General features: G+C 42.7%; 1 protein-coding gene across 1 annotated transcript; it reads right to left on the bottom strand.

The window, feature by feature from the left end:
- Positions 1-5,674: 5,674 nt before the first annotated feature.
- Positions 5,675-8,483, bottom strand: NEUROD6 (neuronal differentiation 6). Its single transcript, XM_082193828.1, has 2 exons — positions 8,230-8,483; positions 5,675-6,817 (listed from the first exon to the last, which is right to left on the bottom strand). The coding sequence occupies exon 2, from the start codon at positions 6,794-6,796 to the stop codon at positions 5,783-5,785; it is 1,014 nt and encodes a 337-aa protein (XP_082049954.1). The 5' UTR covers positions 6,797-6,817; positions 8,230-8,483; the 3' UTR covers positions 5,675-5,782.
- Between the last annotated feature and the right edge of the window lie 6,070 nt (positions 8,484-14,553).

Below are 14,553 nucleotides of genomic sequence, written 5' to 3'. Positions count from 1 at the left end.
CTGATCAGAAGGTCGGCAGTTCGAATCCCCACGACGGGGTGAGCTCCCGTTGCTTGGTCCCAGCTCCTGCCAACCTAGCAGTTCGAAAACACGCCAAAGTGCAAGTAGATAAATAGGTACCACTCCGGCAGGAAGGTAAACGGTGTTTCCATGCGCTGCTCTGGTTCACCAGAAGTGGCTTAGTCCTGCTGGCCACATGACCCGGAAGCTGTATGCCGGCTCCCTCGGCCAGTAAAGCGAGATGAGTGCCGCAACCCCAGAGTTGGCCACGACTAGATCTAATGGTCTAGATCTAATGGACTAGATCTAATAGACCCTTTTCTTTTTACCTTATACATGGGTAGTGCAGAGTGGGGATGGGGGATTGGTTCCTGTTGCTGATTGGCTGTTGCTGCGGCAAATGGCCAGGTGATTGGTGGCTTCTGTTGGTGAGCGGGCAGAGGATTTTTGCTCAACAACTCTTGGCAATTTCCCCCCATTTTCTGATTTCTGAGTCCCCCAAAATAGGGGGGGCTTATACACGGGGGCGTGTTATACACGGGAAAATGCGGTATATTTTGCCTGCATTGATCATCATACACAAGCCACATAACAGGAAGGGCAAGTCTTCCGAGCATTGGCGAGTGGTGTGTAGCGGGATTTTTGTAGGGGAACCTGCAGAGCCAGACATGCCAGCTTGCAAGGGCAACTGGGGGAGGTGACGTCACATGCGTGAGGTCGTGACATCACATGTGTGAGCATCATGCCTCCCAGGCTTTGGAAAGGAAGCACCAGGCCTCTGACAGGACACTGGAGCCCTGCTAGGGCTTTGGGAAGCTGGCAGAAGAGCTCTTGGATCCCATTGGAGCATTGTGCCTCTATCTCTAAGCCAGGCAGAAGTTTTCTGGGCTTTGGGAAAGTGGCTCCAGACTTTAATACTCTAATTTCCCAGGAACATTTAGGGGACAAGCCTCATCCCCCTAGTCCACTGACCGCACACCACTGGTACAGCTACTTTTGCGCGTTGTTCTGGAGACAGGAGGGAAGCCCTCTCATTCACTCATAGCTATTTTTTCAGGAAGCTAATCTCTGGGCCTGTAAATATGAGGATTCCGTTTGGAAGACATTGCAGTTTTTAGACCACTTGTTTCAGCAGCACATAGCCTACTTCTTTCACCAGCCCTTTGACCTAGGGACAAATTGTGCAAAGGCACACATCTCTTTGCATCAAAAAGTGTATGTGTTCATCCTGCGTTGGCCTTTGCGAGACATTCCCACCCAGCACCTGCTCTTTCTATAATTTTATCCTGTGTGTTCAACACTGTGATGTCCTTAGGGTGGCTTACATTAATGTGTGTGTGTGTGTGTGTGTGTGTGTGTGTGTGTGTGTCGGGGGAATACAGAGAAATAGCAGCAAATCATAACAGCCTAAACTCAGCACTGAGGAATAAAACACAGAGCCTCTGCTGTGGAGGTTCAAAAGCTGGTGGAAAGAAATACATTTTTGCCTACTGGTAACATTTTAATTTTTTTTTAAATTTATCAAAATGTATAAAGGGTTAAAGGGACCATTAGGTCCAGTCGTGGCCGACTCTGGGGTTGCGGCGCTCATCTTGCTTTATTGGCCAAGGGAGCTGGCGTACAGCTTCCGGGTCATGTGGCCAGCATGACTAAGCCGCTTCTGGCGAACCAGAGCAGAGCACGGAAATGCCGTTTCCCTTCCCACCGGAGTGGTACCTATTTATCTACTTGCACTTTGTGCTTTTGAACTGCTAGGTTGGCAGGAGCTGGGACAGAGCAACGGGAGCTCACCCCGTTGCGGGGATTCGAACCGCCGACCTTCTGATCGGCAAGTCCTAGGCTCAGTGGTTTAACCCACAGCGCCACCCACGTCCCATCAAAATGTATAGACCACTTAATTAAACAAAAAAACCCCAAACCTCTATGTGGTTCACCCAAAATAGTATAAAATAATTATCAAAAATCATTAGAGTAGCCTTCAGGAAAAGGCAGGGCATTCCAAAAGTGTTGCCGTCTGAAGGCCCTCTCACCAGCCATCACCTACCATCCTTCAGAAATTGGGGGCATTTGGAGAAGACTCTGTGATGTCAATATCATGAGAGGGCAGACTAGATCGGAGAAGCCACACCAGCAGATTCTTGGGTTCTAAGCCATGTAGGGCTTTAAAGGTACCTGTACTTTGAACTGAGACCGGGAGCCAACAAAGTTGGCAACTCTCTTCGCTCCCCTCTCTGCCTGGATTCCATAACTGTGGGTACTCTGAGCAGAACATGGACTTCAGGGGAGAGCATGAGGCAAACTTATGCCCATGGCTGTATCGGCGCAAGCTACAAACACCAAGTCAGTTGCTGTGGGGAAGAGGAGGAACATCCATTTTATCTTGAGGGTTTTAAGATGGTCTGTACTTTGTAGTGTCTGTGGGATATATGGGGAGGAACACAGAGCTTTGCATTCAGAAGATCTCATGTTCAATCTCTGACATCTCCAGGTGAAAGGATGTGGTAGCACATTGTGTGACACTCTGGCTGGAGGGCTGATTCCAATCATATAAATAATATTGAGCAAGACAGACAAATAGTCTGACCTGGTTTAAGGCAGGTTCCTGTGTTCCCCAACCTTCTAGTAGCTCTCACACACATGCGCGCGCGCGCGCACACACACACGCACGCACACACACACACACACACACACACACACACAGTGGTACCTCTAGTTACGAACTTAATTTGTTCTGGAGGTGCGTTCTTAACCTGAAACTGTTCTTAACTAGAGGCGTGCTTTCACTAATGGGGCCTCTTGCTGCCACTGCATCGTCGGCACACAATTTCCCTTCTCATCCTGGGGCAAAGTTCTCAACTTGAGGTAACTTCCAGGTTAGTGGAGTTTATAACCTGAAGCTTTTGTAACCTGAGGCGTTTGTAACTTGAGGTACCACTGTATTCTGAATTCAAGATTTGCTTTTAGGTTGTCTAGGAGTAAGAATTACTCAAGCACAGAAGAGACTAGTCATGGCAATTTTCTGGGTTGGGGGGCCAGTGAATTCTTCACTTTTGTTTGCTTGACTTAAATACAGGATAAATACAAGCTAGTCAGGGGTTCCTCTCTTTTCTTAATCTCTCCACCCCCCCCCCACCCCAGCAGAGCAAGAACAACACTGTGTTACCACTTCAAGACTATTCTACATCAGATTGTTGACATTTTAACCAGCAAGCTTTTCAAATCCAGAACATCTGAACCCGCCTTATATGGAGACAGATCATTGGCCTACTTTAGAGGCAGCAGCAATCCTAAGATCTCAAAGTCAGACCTGCTAACCTAATATCCTTTTCACCAGATATCCCAGGGATTGAACCTGTCACATGCAACTCTATCACCAAACTGCTTCCCCCTCTGATCTCAGTCGTGTTACTATGAAATATTATTAATGCATCTGAGGTACGGAATGTTTTTAAGCTACCACCCCCTTCACACAGAGGACCTGTTAACACCTGCATATTCACCACTTCTTGACTGCAACGTGATCCGAGCCACTGCAGATCCCACATTGTGGAAATACAGTTTCGTGTTACCTAAAGCACAATGTTTCTGCAACGGAAGTGGCTCAGACCCAGGACATGGAGTTATGAAGTGTTAAGGAGGCACGTGGGGAGAGCAATTGATGCATATATGTGTTTGAGGCAGTCTTGAAAGATGTGCTGAGCTGAGTGGCTCAGTCAAGAATAGTATCAAGGGCTTAAGGGGGAACAATAAACAGACTCTGTCTTGTACTACTTGTGAGCCGCAAGCAAGTCGCAGCATACCAGCCCCACATTGAGGCCTGCCAGGTGTTGGATAAGTCCCCTGCCCGGTTTTTAAAGGCCCCCCCCAAAGCAAAAAGAGATGTATTGAGCTCCTGCTAGGCTATCTGGCTGGTGGGCTGCAAGCTAATATAAAATATAGGATATCCCTACACAATTTCACTGAAAACCATTCTCCCAAATGGAGAACCAGCCGTAAATACCCCCCCAAATGTGTCAAATAGTATAGAAACAAAGCACAGAATACATAAACCCAGAAAATGTCCTAGATCTCTTGGCTTTTGATCTTGCGAATTCTGCTTAATACCATAATTTGGCATGTTTGAGATGGAATACTACATAAAGCCAGTGACCCTGAGCACACATATATGAAAGTAAACTCTTCTGAAGCCATAGGACTAATGTCCAGATAATCTGTGGTTTTTTGGTGGGGTCAGGCTGAAAGTGTCACAAAAACCCAGCCAGATAGGCGGGGTATAAATCATAAATAATAATTGCAGTAATCAGGGAAAATATTTTTCCCCATTCTTCTCTTGCTGCTTTTTTATGAACACTAGATGCAAAAATCAGTAAGCGACAGAATGTTTGCTGAACTTCCATGGGATATTTTGTAGAAACTGCTGGGTTTCCCCCCTCCCCCGCCTCATCCTCAGATTTCCTTTAATCAAGTCTTAAAAATTATTACTGAGAATAGATCCAGAATATCAAATATGTTAATCCAAAAACTAATCAGATGTAATCTCAATCCTGCACTGAAATATTTGTAAGCAATTTATCAAAATCAGCATGGATGGGGTTTGAGAGCAAAAGCTCTGTAGCTCTCAGTTTTCATGGCACCTTATCTATGGGCTGTTTGGAGTGATATTTACCTCCTTAGTGTTCCAGTCCTGAGCACACTTACTTGGGATGTTTAATTGAATGGATCAAACTTTTTCTCTCTGTGTCACACAAACTTCCTAAATAGTATGAACATAATAACATTGCACAAAAATAACAAGGCACCCAAGGTTCATTGATATGACCATACTGAATCAGTATGACATAGCTGACTTTATATCATAGCTGATGGCGATGACTGAAAACATTTATGTTTTAATTGCATTTAAAAGAAGTAATGAAAAACACAGTTGTACATTCTAACAAACTTTACATGTGAAGGCAGAATAATACAAAAGGAGTGCAGATACCATATGGGATTTATAGTAAAATGATGGATGCAAAACGGTGACCAAAAACTTTCAAAAATAATAGGTAGCCCCTGCCAGCAAATGTTTCAAATTTTAAGCTGAATAATTATCAATGATTACCACTCGTTTTTTTATTTAGATGCACTTTCTTTTTTGTTGCATAGCTTAAAATATTGCTGCACCATCTCCACTATGTCTCATGATGCCTGCGACAGTTTTTCCTTAAACAAAAAAAATCAGGAGAGTTTTGTTTTTTAAAAAATCACCTCTTCTCCGTTACATAATATATCATTTCTAATTATTATAAATACATCAGTTTTTTTTTTAACTCATCTGATCTGAGTAGCATGCATTGGTATAGTTACTGTACAATTAAAACACTGTTGCAGACTTTTAGACACAGTGTGCGCTTTCTTGGCTCCACAATTTTATTTAGACACACTGCTCAGCAAAAATGGAACAAACAGGATAGGAAGGGGGGAATTAAACCTTAAGAAATCTGGCTAAAACAGAATCTCACAGTGCTTACCAAGTTCCATCTGGAATTAAATACTGTTAAGTAAAATCATTTATTTATCTATTATTATTTTAATTATTATTGTTTACACAGAGATATTTTTTTAAAATGCCCCACAATAGTTGACACACTTTAGAACTTAGCAAACACGCTTTTTGCTTTTTCTTTTAAAGTAGAGGTGCACCGATTAGACGGGGCAAAAGCGTCAGATTTATCATAATTAGAGAAGAGAGGTAAATGACCGCTTATTTATTTATTTATTTGTTTCCACTTTTCCCTCATTAATTATGAAAAACTGCATTTAATTCATCTTGCATGGTGAGAGACTGGCTGCGCAGATGTAGGTCGTAAGGGAAGTGACTCTCTGCAGGCAACCTGAACACAGAACTCTGCCCAAGGGGACCCCTGGGTGGCACTGCACAATAATGCATGCCGTAATTGTAGTTTTTGTCATAGTCCAAAGCTGCTTCTTGCTTGAGGGAAAATATCCCATTATAGTTAATTGGGGAAGGACTTAAGGGACCTTCGAACTGGGGGCTGGAGCATTCGGGAGAAGTGCTCTCGTAGAAGGACTCGTAAGCACTGCAATAATTGTAGGGTTTCATGGTCTTGGAATTGTCAAGGGTCCCGTGACCTGGGGGTGTGCTCAGCTCTGGGCTGTGGTAGGGGGGATAGAAAGTGGAATAGGGAGATCGGCCGTGGTGGGCCACCTCCCCGCTCTGACCCATCAAGAAACTTCTGGCGTTGAGTTGTAGACATCCTGCGACCAAGTTTGTGGTGGGCTGAGAGAGACCTTTGCACAAGTTCTGGACAAACGTCAGCAGGTCAGGCCTTTTGCCAATCCGTAAGATTTCGGAGAGAGCCCAGATGTAATTTTTAGCCAGCCTCAAAGTTTCTATTTTTGACAGTTTTTGCGTCTTGGAGTAACAAGGGACCACTTTCCTTAAGCTGTCCAGCGCATCGTTGAGGCCATGCATCCTGTTCCTTTCTCTGGCGTTGGCTTCCTGTCGCCTGAATTTGACCCTCTCGATTCTCATCTTGGTGGTCTTTTTTTTCCGGAGGCCCCTCCTCCTGGGCAAACCGTTTTCGTCTTCCTCCTCTCGGTCATCTTCCACCTCCTCTTTCTCTGTATCTTCCGCTGTCGAACGTTTGAGGCTTTTCCCTTGGTGCGCAATCTGCTTTGCAAAGCTTTCGGGTTTCTTGATTTGCTTCGGGTCTTCACTTTCTCTGGAAAACTTTCTGCACATCTGGGACTCTGGCACTACAACAGACTCATCAAATGGTAGCGTTAACATGGCGTTATAATCTTATGGGACCTGAAAGAATGCCAGCACAAGGTTTTAAGTGTAGCCATTTGTGAAGGTTACATTTATTATACATATTTTCAGTTAAGTTTTTACATAATTACTAGTACTGAGAATAATGACTTGTGCATATTTCGGTAGGTGCATACCCACCCACAAACATTGAAGAAATACAGCCAATTCTTCAAAATTGTTATCATTTGCTATATTTATGCATTGAATTGGTCCAAAAGTCTACATCAAAAATGCAATATAACTATCAGAAGGAAAACATTGGCAATTAAGAAAGTTAAATATAAAATCAATTCTTTTCCCTTTTAATTTTTTTTAAAAAAACTCAAATTTACAGAACATCTAAAAATGTGGAATTCATAAAGAATAATTATAAAATGCATACATTTCAACTATCTAAGAACTCTAGAGTTTCAAATGAGGCAAGGTAACAGACTTAAAAAATAAAATTAATCTGTTCGGTAATAGTAAAAATGCCTTTAACTTTTTAATTGTAATTTGTTTGCACACATTCTTCCACAAATCATCACAATCAAGTCTGAACTGATTGAAAAGAATTAAAATGGAAAAGAAGGCAAATGAATCATTCAGTGACTCAATTACTACGAAGAGAGGCTTTTTTCTAACGGTCGGTATGAAAATGTGTGATACATGGATTATTTCTTTCCTATTAAAGCAGGATAGTGTAAATACCAAACATTTGCAGAAGGCATTTGGCAATAAATTGCACGCTTTCTTTTTATTCTATAGAAGGCGGGGGGGGGAATCTGAAACAAAATTTCCCAATTTTAAAATTAACTGGTTTTTTTCGTTAAAAAACAAAACAAAACCAGAAGCGAAGCTAAACCCCATCACATTCTATTGCAGCATCTGTGTTCTTCAAGGAACAGACGTTTCCCTCCAGCTAATATCTGACAGGAACGGACTGAGGATTCTGACTGCAATTGTGCACGTGTGTTCAGAATTCAGAATGAAAAGCGGGGAGGGGGGTGTTGAGAGAAACAATTTGCTTCTCCTTGTATTGTTCCTGCCCCTGCACTCACTTTTCAAGCAGCATATATCAGGATTTTCAAACTGGCCAACAAATACGCAAATGCCAATTCACAAACAAGGAGGTGAGGGACTTTGAAACATGCACATTTTTAAAAAGAAACCAACAAACCCAAACAAAACAAAACAAAACTAAGCCCCTTATCAAAAGATGTAACTCTCTGAGTATTGTCCATAGCCCGTTTACGGTATTACATAATCGGTGAAAGTATGCAACAACATTTAAGAAACACTGAAACAGATGATGAAGAAGGAAGCACAGAATTCATAAAACACAAGGCTTTGTAACCTGTACCTTTTCACATACTTGCATGCACACTCGGTTAAATATTATATCAGTATTATAAATGAATTTGCATTACCTTGGCCTTAAAAAAAGTCTTTCAATAGCCAGTTTTCATTTTTGCCTTCCAAATCTTTTTCAATCTGTCTGTCGCATCGTCTCCTGGAGTCTAGATCTGTGTATATCTGCACTATCTCATTGATCTCTAAAAAGTGACATTGATGCCAACTGCCAGAGCTGGTACCCATGCCATCTGCTGGTGACGTCACAGGGCAGAGAAAACCATGTGATCTTTTCTCCTGGGACCTTCATTCTGCACTGATCATCTGGCATCCCTGTAAGTGGGTACCAGCATTCATGTATCAACACAGAAGGTTAGGCTGATAGGGGAGGGGGGGTTGGAGAGAGAGAGATAGATAGAGAATTCACACCAGCGTTTCAGATGCGGTAGGCGCAGTTCTGTGAGTTTTGTCGAACAGGCAGAAATGTCAACATTTCACTTTTATCCCTATCCACAGGTATATCTGCTTTCCGCTTGATAATAAGCCGGTGTTTATTGAAGAAAGGGTTTTTGTCGTATTGATCAGAATGCCAAGAGCACACTTGGGGGCTTTGAAGAGAGGTGCTGCTTTCCATGAAAAAGTGGGAATCGGTAGAAGTGTCTGGCGACTCCTAACTTAAGCAACTCTGGCTCAGGTGTGAGGCAGGTGAACTAGTCTCTGACCCTGGCACGACTGGGCACCGTGTGTGAGTGCGTTCATGTTCCAAAAATGATCTCTCTGAATTTGAATCCATCTGTGCTTGACTTGGACTTGGTGCATGGAAGAATTTCAGTTTCTTTCTTTGCCGTGCAGTTCTATACATGTCTGTTCGGAAGGAAGGGCAATGATTTCAGGAGGGCAGTCTCGGTGATTTTGATATATTATGGAAGAGACAAAAGCAGAGAAAGAGAGAGAAAGAAAGAAAAGAAAGAATCAACTTAGAATTACATGGTGGCTTCTGCTTCCAGATGTGCACTGATATTGCTACCCTTTCTTTGCATGATTTCATTATAACTCACCCCAGTTAATATTACAGAACAGGCAAAGTATTTTCACTTATCTGCTTTTCTAATTGCTTGCCTTAAAAAAACACCACCACCAATTAAATAAATGTTCTCCCTACTCCAGATTATCCTTCCACTATTTATATCTGCCTCTTTATTCCTTTTTGCCCTCTGAATTCAATTTCTTTTGCTGGTAGCTGCTTCTCCAGAACTAACAGCCCCCCCCCCACATTTTTTGTCATGTTATCATCATTAATAACAGCGGGCAAGAAATGGTTAAATGGAGCCAGCAATCTCGTCCTGCGCCCCCCTCCCTCAGCAAAGCATGCCAGAGTGCCTCTGGCAAACTCCACCTTATTTTTTCTGGAGTAGCACATCTCCAGGAAGTCATATGCATAATCGATATTTAAATGTATTGCTTGACATGGGAAATAAAGTGTTCTTTTTTAAAATATAAAAAAATTCCTCATGCAACATTGTTCCTCTTGCGACTTTCCCCACTTGAACTAAAAACACAACAGCACAATTTGCTTTTTGAATTAAAGTAATCCGTGGCAGAACTGCTATTGTTATGGGTCTGTGTCAGCATTTCCAGTATGACTTTATTCTGTCTTGCCCCCCCATTCCCGACCACCCCGCTTTCTCAACAAAAAGGTTTAATGACTCATCTCCTTTAATTCACAGTGGACCCAGTTTTGACATTACTGTTCCTTGATCTTGGTCCTATTATTAATACAAAATTCTTTTTTTTAACTGTTTGGGTATTTAAAAAGAAAGGAGGAAATGTGTTTTAAAAAATCAATTTAAGCCACTATTTTATATGCCTCTAGTAGCAGCTAGAAATCTAGCTTAAGGATCTCACATTCTCTACTTTTTTTACTGCCATGAGAAGATACAGGCCATTAGCTCGTAATATAAATTAGGCTTGTGTGTAAAAAGAAATACATCTCAATGGGGGCAAGCTTTTAAACTTGTGTGGCGAGTGGCCTCCCACAAGCCATACCCAAAGCTTATTGAATAAGTGTTTCCATCTATTGCTGAATACTTTAATCTTTGTTAGGTTTTACTTTCTATGAAACAGAGTTGTGACCCTTATTTTGTGGTAAGAAAAAAAAGGATGCATTTTTGCAAGGTCCTGAGGCCAGTTCATAGCCCTTTAACAGATTTCGTATGTTCCGTGTGCTACAAATGCCGAGTTACAGATCCCTGAACAGCGAGACCCTGTTTTAAGTGTCACACACCCAAACACCAGTGAACATTCAAAACTCTAGGACAGCGTTACATAGTAATAAATTGCCATGCTACGAACTGTAATATTTCCAATCAGCGTAAAATGATTTCCCCTCATTCTCTTTCTTCTGTTAAGTTTTTTAAAACAACAACAACAAAACAATTGCAAAATATGTTTCATATCACCACGAATATGATCAAATCAGGAAAGGCCCTATGAACATTCAATTTTGCAATCTTTTAAATCCATCATGCAGCTTTTTAACAGTTTTCCAAAAAAATCGCTGTGATGCAAAATAGCAGCAGCAGCAACAAGGTTTTAAAAGCATCTTCTGTACATGCCTAATAACTTTACATAAAGAGTCTCCCTGCCTTCTGCTACCTATTTCACAATACAATCCCATGATATTACAAACCACATGCATGCCTATTAATACGCATGCACCATTTTGTAATGTTCTTCATCTAGAAGGCCAAAAGAATGATATTAAATATCCAATACGTTCCAATTCCTAACTATGGGCCAAATTCTGTGGCCGCCATGCGCAATGGTGCTTCTTTCAGCTGCTGAGAAAATCAGATGCCTAGTGATCTGATTGCGTAAGAAGGGGCCTGTGTTTCAGAAAGACCTGTTGTGTAAAATTATGGGAATATCCTAAATAATAACTTCAAAGCATGGGTTTACCAGCAAATCAGTGCACCACAGAAAACATAACACCCCAAAGTCCCCCTTCCTTGTTTTTTCTTTTTCTTTTCTTTTCTTTTCTTTTCTTTTCTTTTCTTTTCTTTTCTTTTTTTTTGGAGTGCAGCAAGAGAAGAAACTGGTTTGAATATGTGCAGAGCATTCAATGCCTCTAGCTTATTGCTGCTCCTCTCCTAGCGAGGAAGCTAGGAGAACAACAAGCTAGGAGAGAAATATCTGGAGAACAAACCCAAGAGGCTTCTAGTAGGGTCATGAAAAGCTGCCTTACCCTTCCTCACACCAATGGTCCATCTAGCACAATATTGTGCGTCAAGGTCCCCAAGCCACCTCCCAATAATTCACACACCACACATCAATTTTTGTTTAGGTTTTTGACATGATTTTGGCCACAACTTTATTTAAATACACACACGTGAGTGGTTGCTTAGGCAATGGTTCCGACTATCTGTCCTTGCCCCAGGGACAGAACTGACTTCTGGATTCCAGCGGAAGCCAGTCAGGAAAACAATTTTGGGGAGAAAATGAAGCTGGGTCTCAGTCCCTCACCCTCATGTTCCTAGTGGCTTGCCCGGCCCAAGTCTGATGCCAGGGACAAGGACGAAAAGAATGGCAAGCCCCTGGATTCCTTTAATGGAATTCCCTTTCCACACCACCATTGGAGGGGTAGGCACTTACCCCTCCACCAACCAATTTGAACCAATGCCTAACCGCCAACCTTACAAGTTGTGACAATTTGCTATGCAGTAGGCAAAAACCAAATGGCAACAGCCAATCAGCCAGATGGACAAATTCCTACCAGGCCCCTGCCTCAAAGCAGACAACCCCATGACAGGCATAGCAAGGTCAAGCGAACAACCCCCCCCCCCAATACAGGGAGGGTGGGCGGGTGATCCGGTGCCAGCAGCCAAGAGGACATCCAAAGTTAGGCGACCAATATTTAAAACCTCTGACCCCCTCCTTCAAAATTGGCAACAAGCAATTCTCCCCAGCGACCCAGTTAACCAATTCACTGCCTGGGTCTCTCCACAAATCCGCCCAGCAACAATGGGGTGGCCTGTATCCCCCACGCAACACGTGCTCTCTGCTAGGGAGAACACGTTTTGTCCACACACTGACTGGCAGCAGCTCGCCATGGTTTCTCCCTGGAGATTAAATTTGGGACATTTTGCCTCCAGAGAATATGCTCTGTCCACTGAACTACAGCCCTCCCCCAATTACTGCCAATTATTTTGTGCTACCAAGTATTTTGTTAAAACATTCCAAGTGCTTTTAACAAAATGCCCCGCCCCCCAAAAATAATCAGGTACCATTTGGGAAGTGGTGTTCTACTTCTGTTCCCTCCCTTTAAGCAGGCATCTTCCATACCCTGCCCTCATGTTTGGTGACACATGTAGCTATTTAGAGACCAGTGACACCCTCCAAGTGTCCCTGTTTTCCAGGGACAACCTCAGATTTATGGAAGCCATCCTTGTTTCTGATTTGATCCCAGAATGTCCTGTTTTCCCCTATTTTCATTGGAGAAACATTGGAGGATATGGTAGGATGCCCCTGTTTTCCTTGGGGAAATGTTGGAGAGCATGGAGTTATGTGACCCCTGAGCCAAGGACATAAGATACAACCTTTAGAAGACATCTGAAGGCAGACCTGTATAGGGAAGTTTTTGTAAAAAAATGCTTAATGTTTTATTATGTTTTGATGTCTGTTGGAGGTCGCCCAGAGTGTCTGGGGCAACCCAGACAGGTGGGTGGAGTATTAATAACAGTATTGTTGTTGTTATTTAGGACATCCCTATTGTCATCGGAGAATTGTTGGAGGGTATGCTGACCACATGGGACGCGGGTGGCGCTGTGGGTTAAACCACAGAGCCTAGGGCTTGCTGATCAGAAGGTTGGCAGTTTGAATCCCTGTGATGTGGTGAGCTCCCATTGTTCGGTCCCTGCTCCTGCCAACCTAGCAGTTCGAAAGCACGTCAAAGTGCAAGTAGATAAATAGGTAACACTCTGGTGGGGAGGTAAATGGCATTTCCATGCACTGCTCTGGTTCGCCAGAAGCGGCTTAGTCATGCTGGCCACATGACCCACCCAGAAGCTATACGCCAGCTCCCTCGGCCAGTAAAGCAAGATGAGCACCTCAACCCCAGAGTCATCTGCGACTGGACCTAATGGACAGGGGTCCCTTTAAATAATAATAATAATAATAATAATAATAATAATAATAATAATAATAATAATAATAATTTATTTATTATTTATTATTTATGCCCTGCCCATCTGGCTGGGCTTCCCCAGCCACTCTGGGCAGCTTCCAACAAAACACTAAAATACAATAACCTATTAAGCATTAAAAGCTTCCCTGAACAGGGCTGCCTTCAGATGTCTTCTAAAAGTTTGGTAGTTGTTGTTCTCTTTGACATTTGGTGAGAGGGTGTTCCACAGGGCGGGTGCCACTACCGAGAAGGCCCTCTGCCTGGTTCCCTGTAACTTGGCTTCTCGCATCGAGGGAACTGCCAGAAGGCCCTCGGAGCTGGACCTCAGTGTCCGGGTAGAACGATGGGGGTGGAGATGCTCCTTCAGATATACTGGACCAAGGCCATTTAGGGCTTTAAAGGTCAACACCAACACTTGGAATTGTGCTCAGAAATGTCCTGGGAGCCAGTGTAGGTCTTTCAAGACCGGTGTTATATGGTCTCAGCGGCCTTTACCTTTTATGCTGACCACATGGTTGAGGCTGGTTTTTTTTTTAAAAAAAAGCCCATGACCCTTTAGCCTCTGCAGGATACCTGATGCTGCAAGGTGTGTAGGACTTGGCTAAAAGTGTAGTATATAGCAAGTGCCTGCTGAGATGAGTGGTTTGTTTCAAAGCGCACAGCATGTTCGAAATTAAATGTAAGGCACAAAAGATATTGAGCAATTAAACTTACACTGTATTAACAGAAGTGATAAAAATAAAAAACCCAAACCACACAGAAGCAAGAAGGTTTGAAGCCAAGCTTTGTCACACATGCTTAAAGTGAAAGCACATTCTTCTTTCACAACATCCCCAACTTTGAACCACAGCTTTTTCTCTTTTTTGCAAAATAAAGAGGTGGAGATTGGGAGCAGGTATATAGTGCCACTTCTGAAGGGGTAATCAGACTTCTTGTTGTATTTGAACTTGGCTTATGCAATTTTAATTTTAATTGTTAATTTTAGCAAACTTTTGCTTCATGACAAGATCAGAGTCTTAACTTGAAATAAGCAAATGTCGGCTAATTATAGTCAAACCTCTTGTTATCCAAAAATGTCATCTTGGGTGCGAGGAATACCATAATACCTAGCAAGTATTAGTTGAGTGAATAGCACTTGGAAATTAATATTTCGGTTTCTTCAGACCAAAGCAAAGAGGGTCAACTAACCTTTATTTATATTTGAAAATGAGAGAAAAGG

The sequence above is a fragment of the Podarcis vaucheri genome (assembly GCF_965113315.1).
Source record: "Podarcis vaucheri genome assembly, chromosome: 12".
In the NCBI taxonomy this organism is placed as follows: Eukaryota; Metazoa; Chordata; class Lepidosauria; order Squamata; family Lacertidae; genus Podarcis; species Podarcis vaucheri.
The sequence above is the reverse complement of the archived record's forward strand: the minus strand, read 5'-3'. Positions and strand labels throughout refer to the sequence as shown.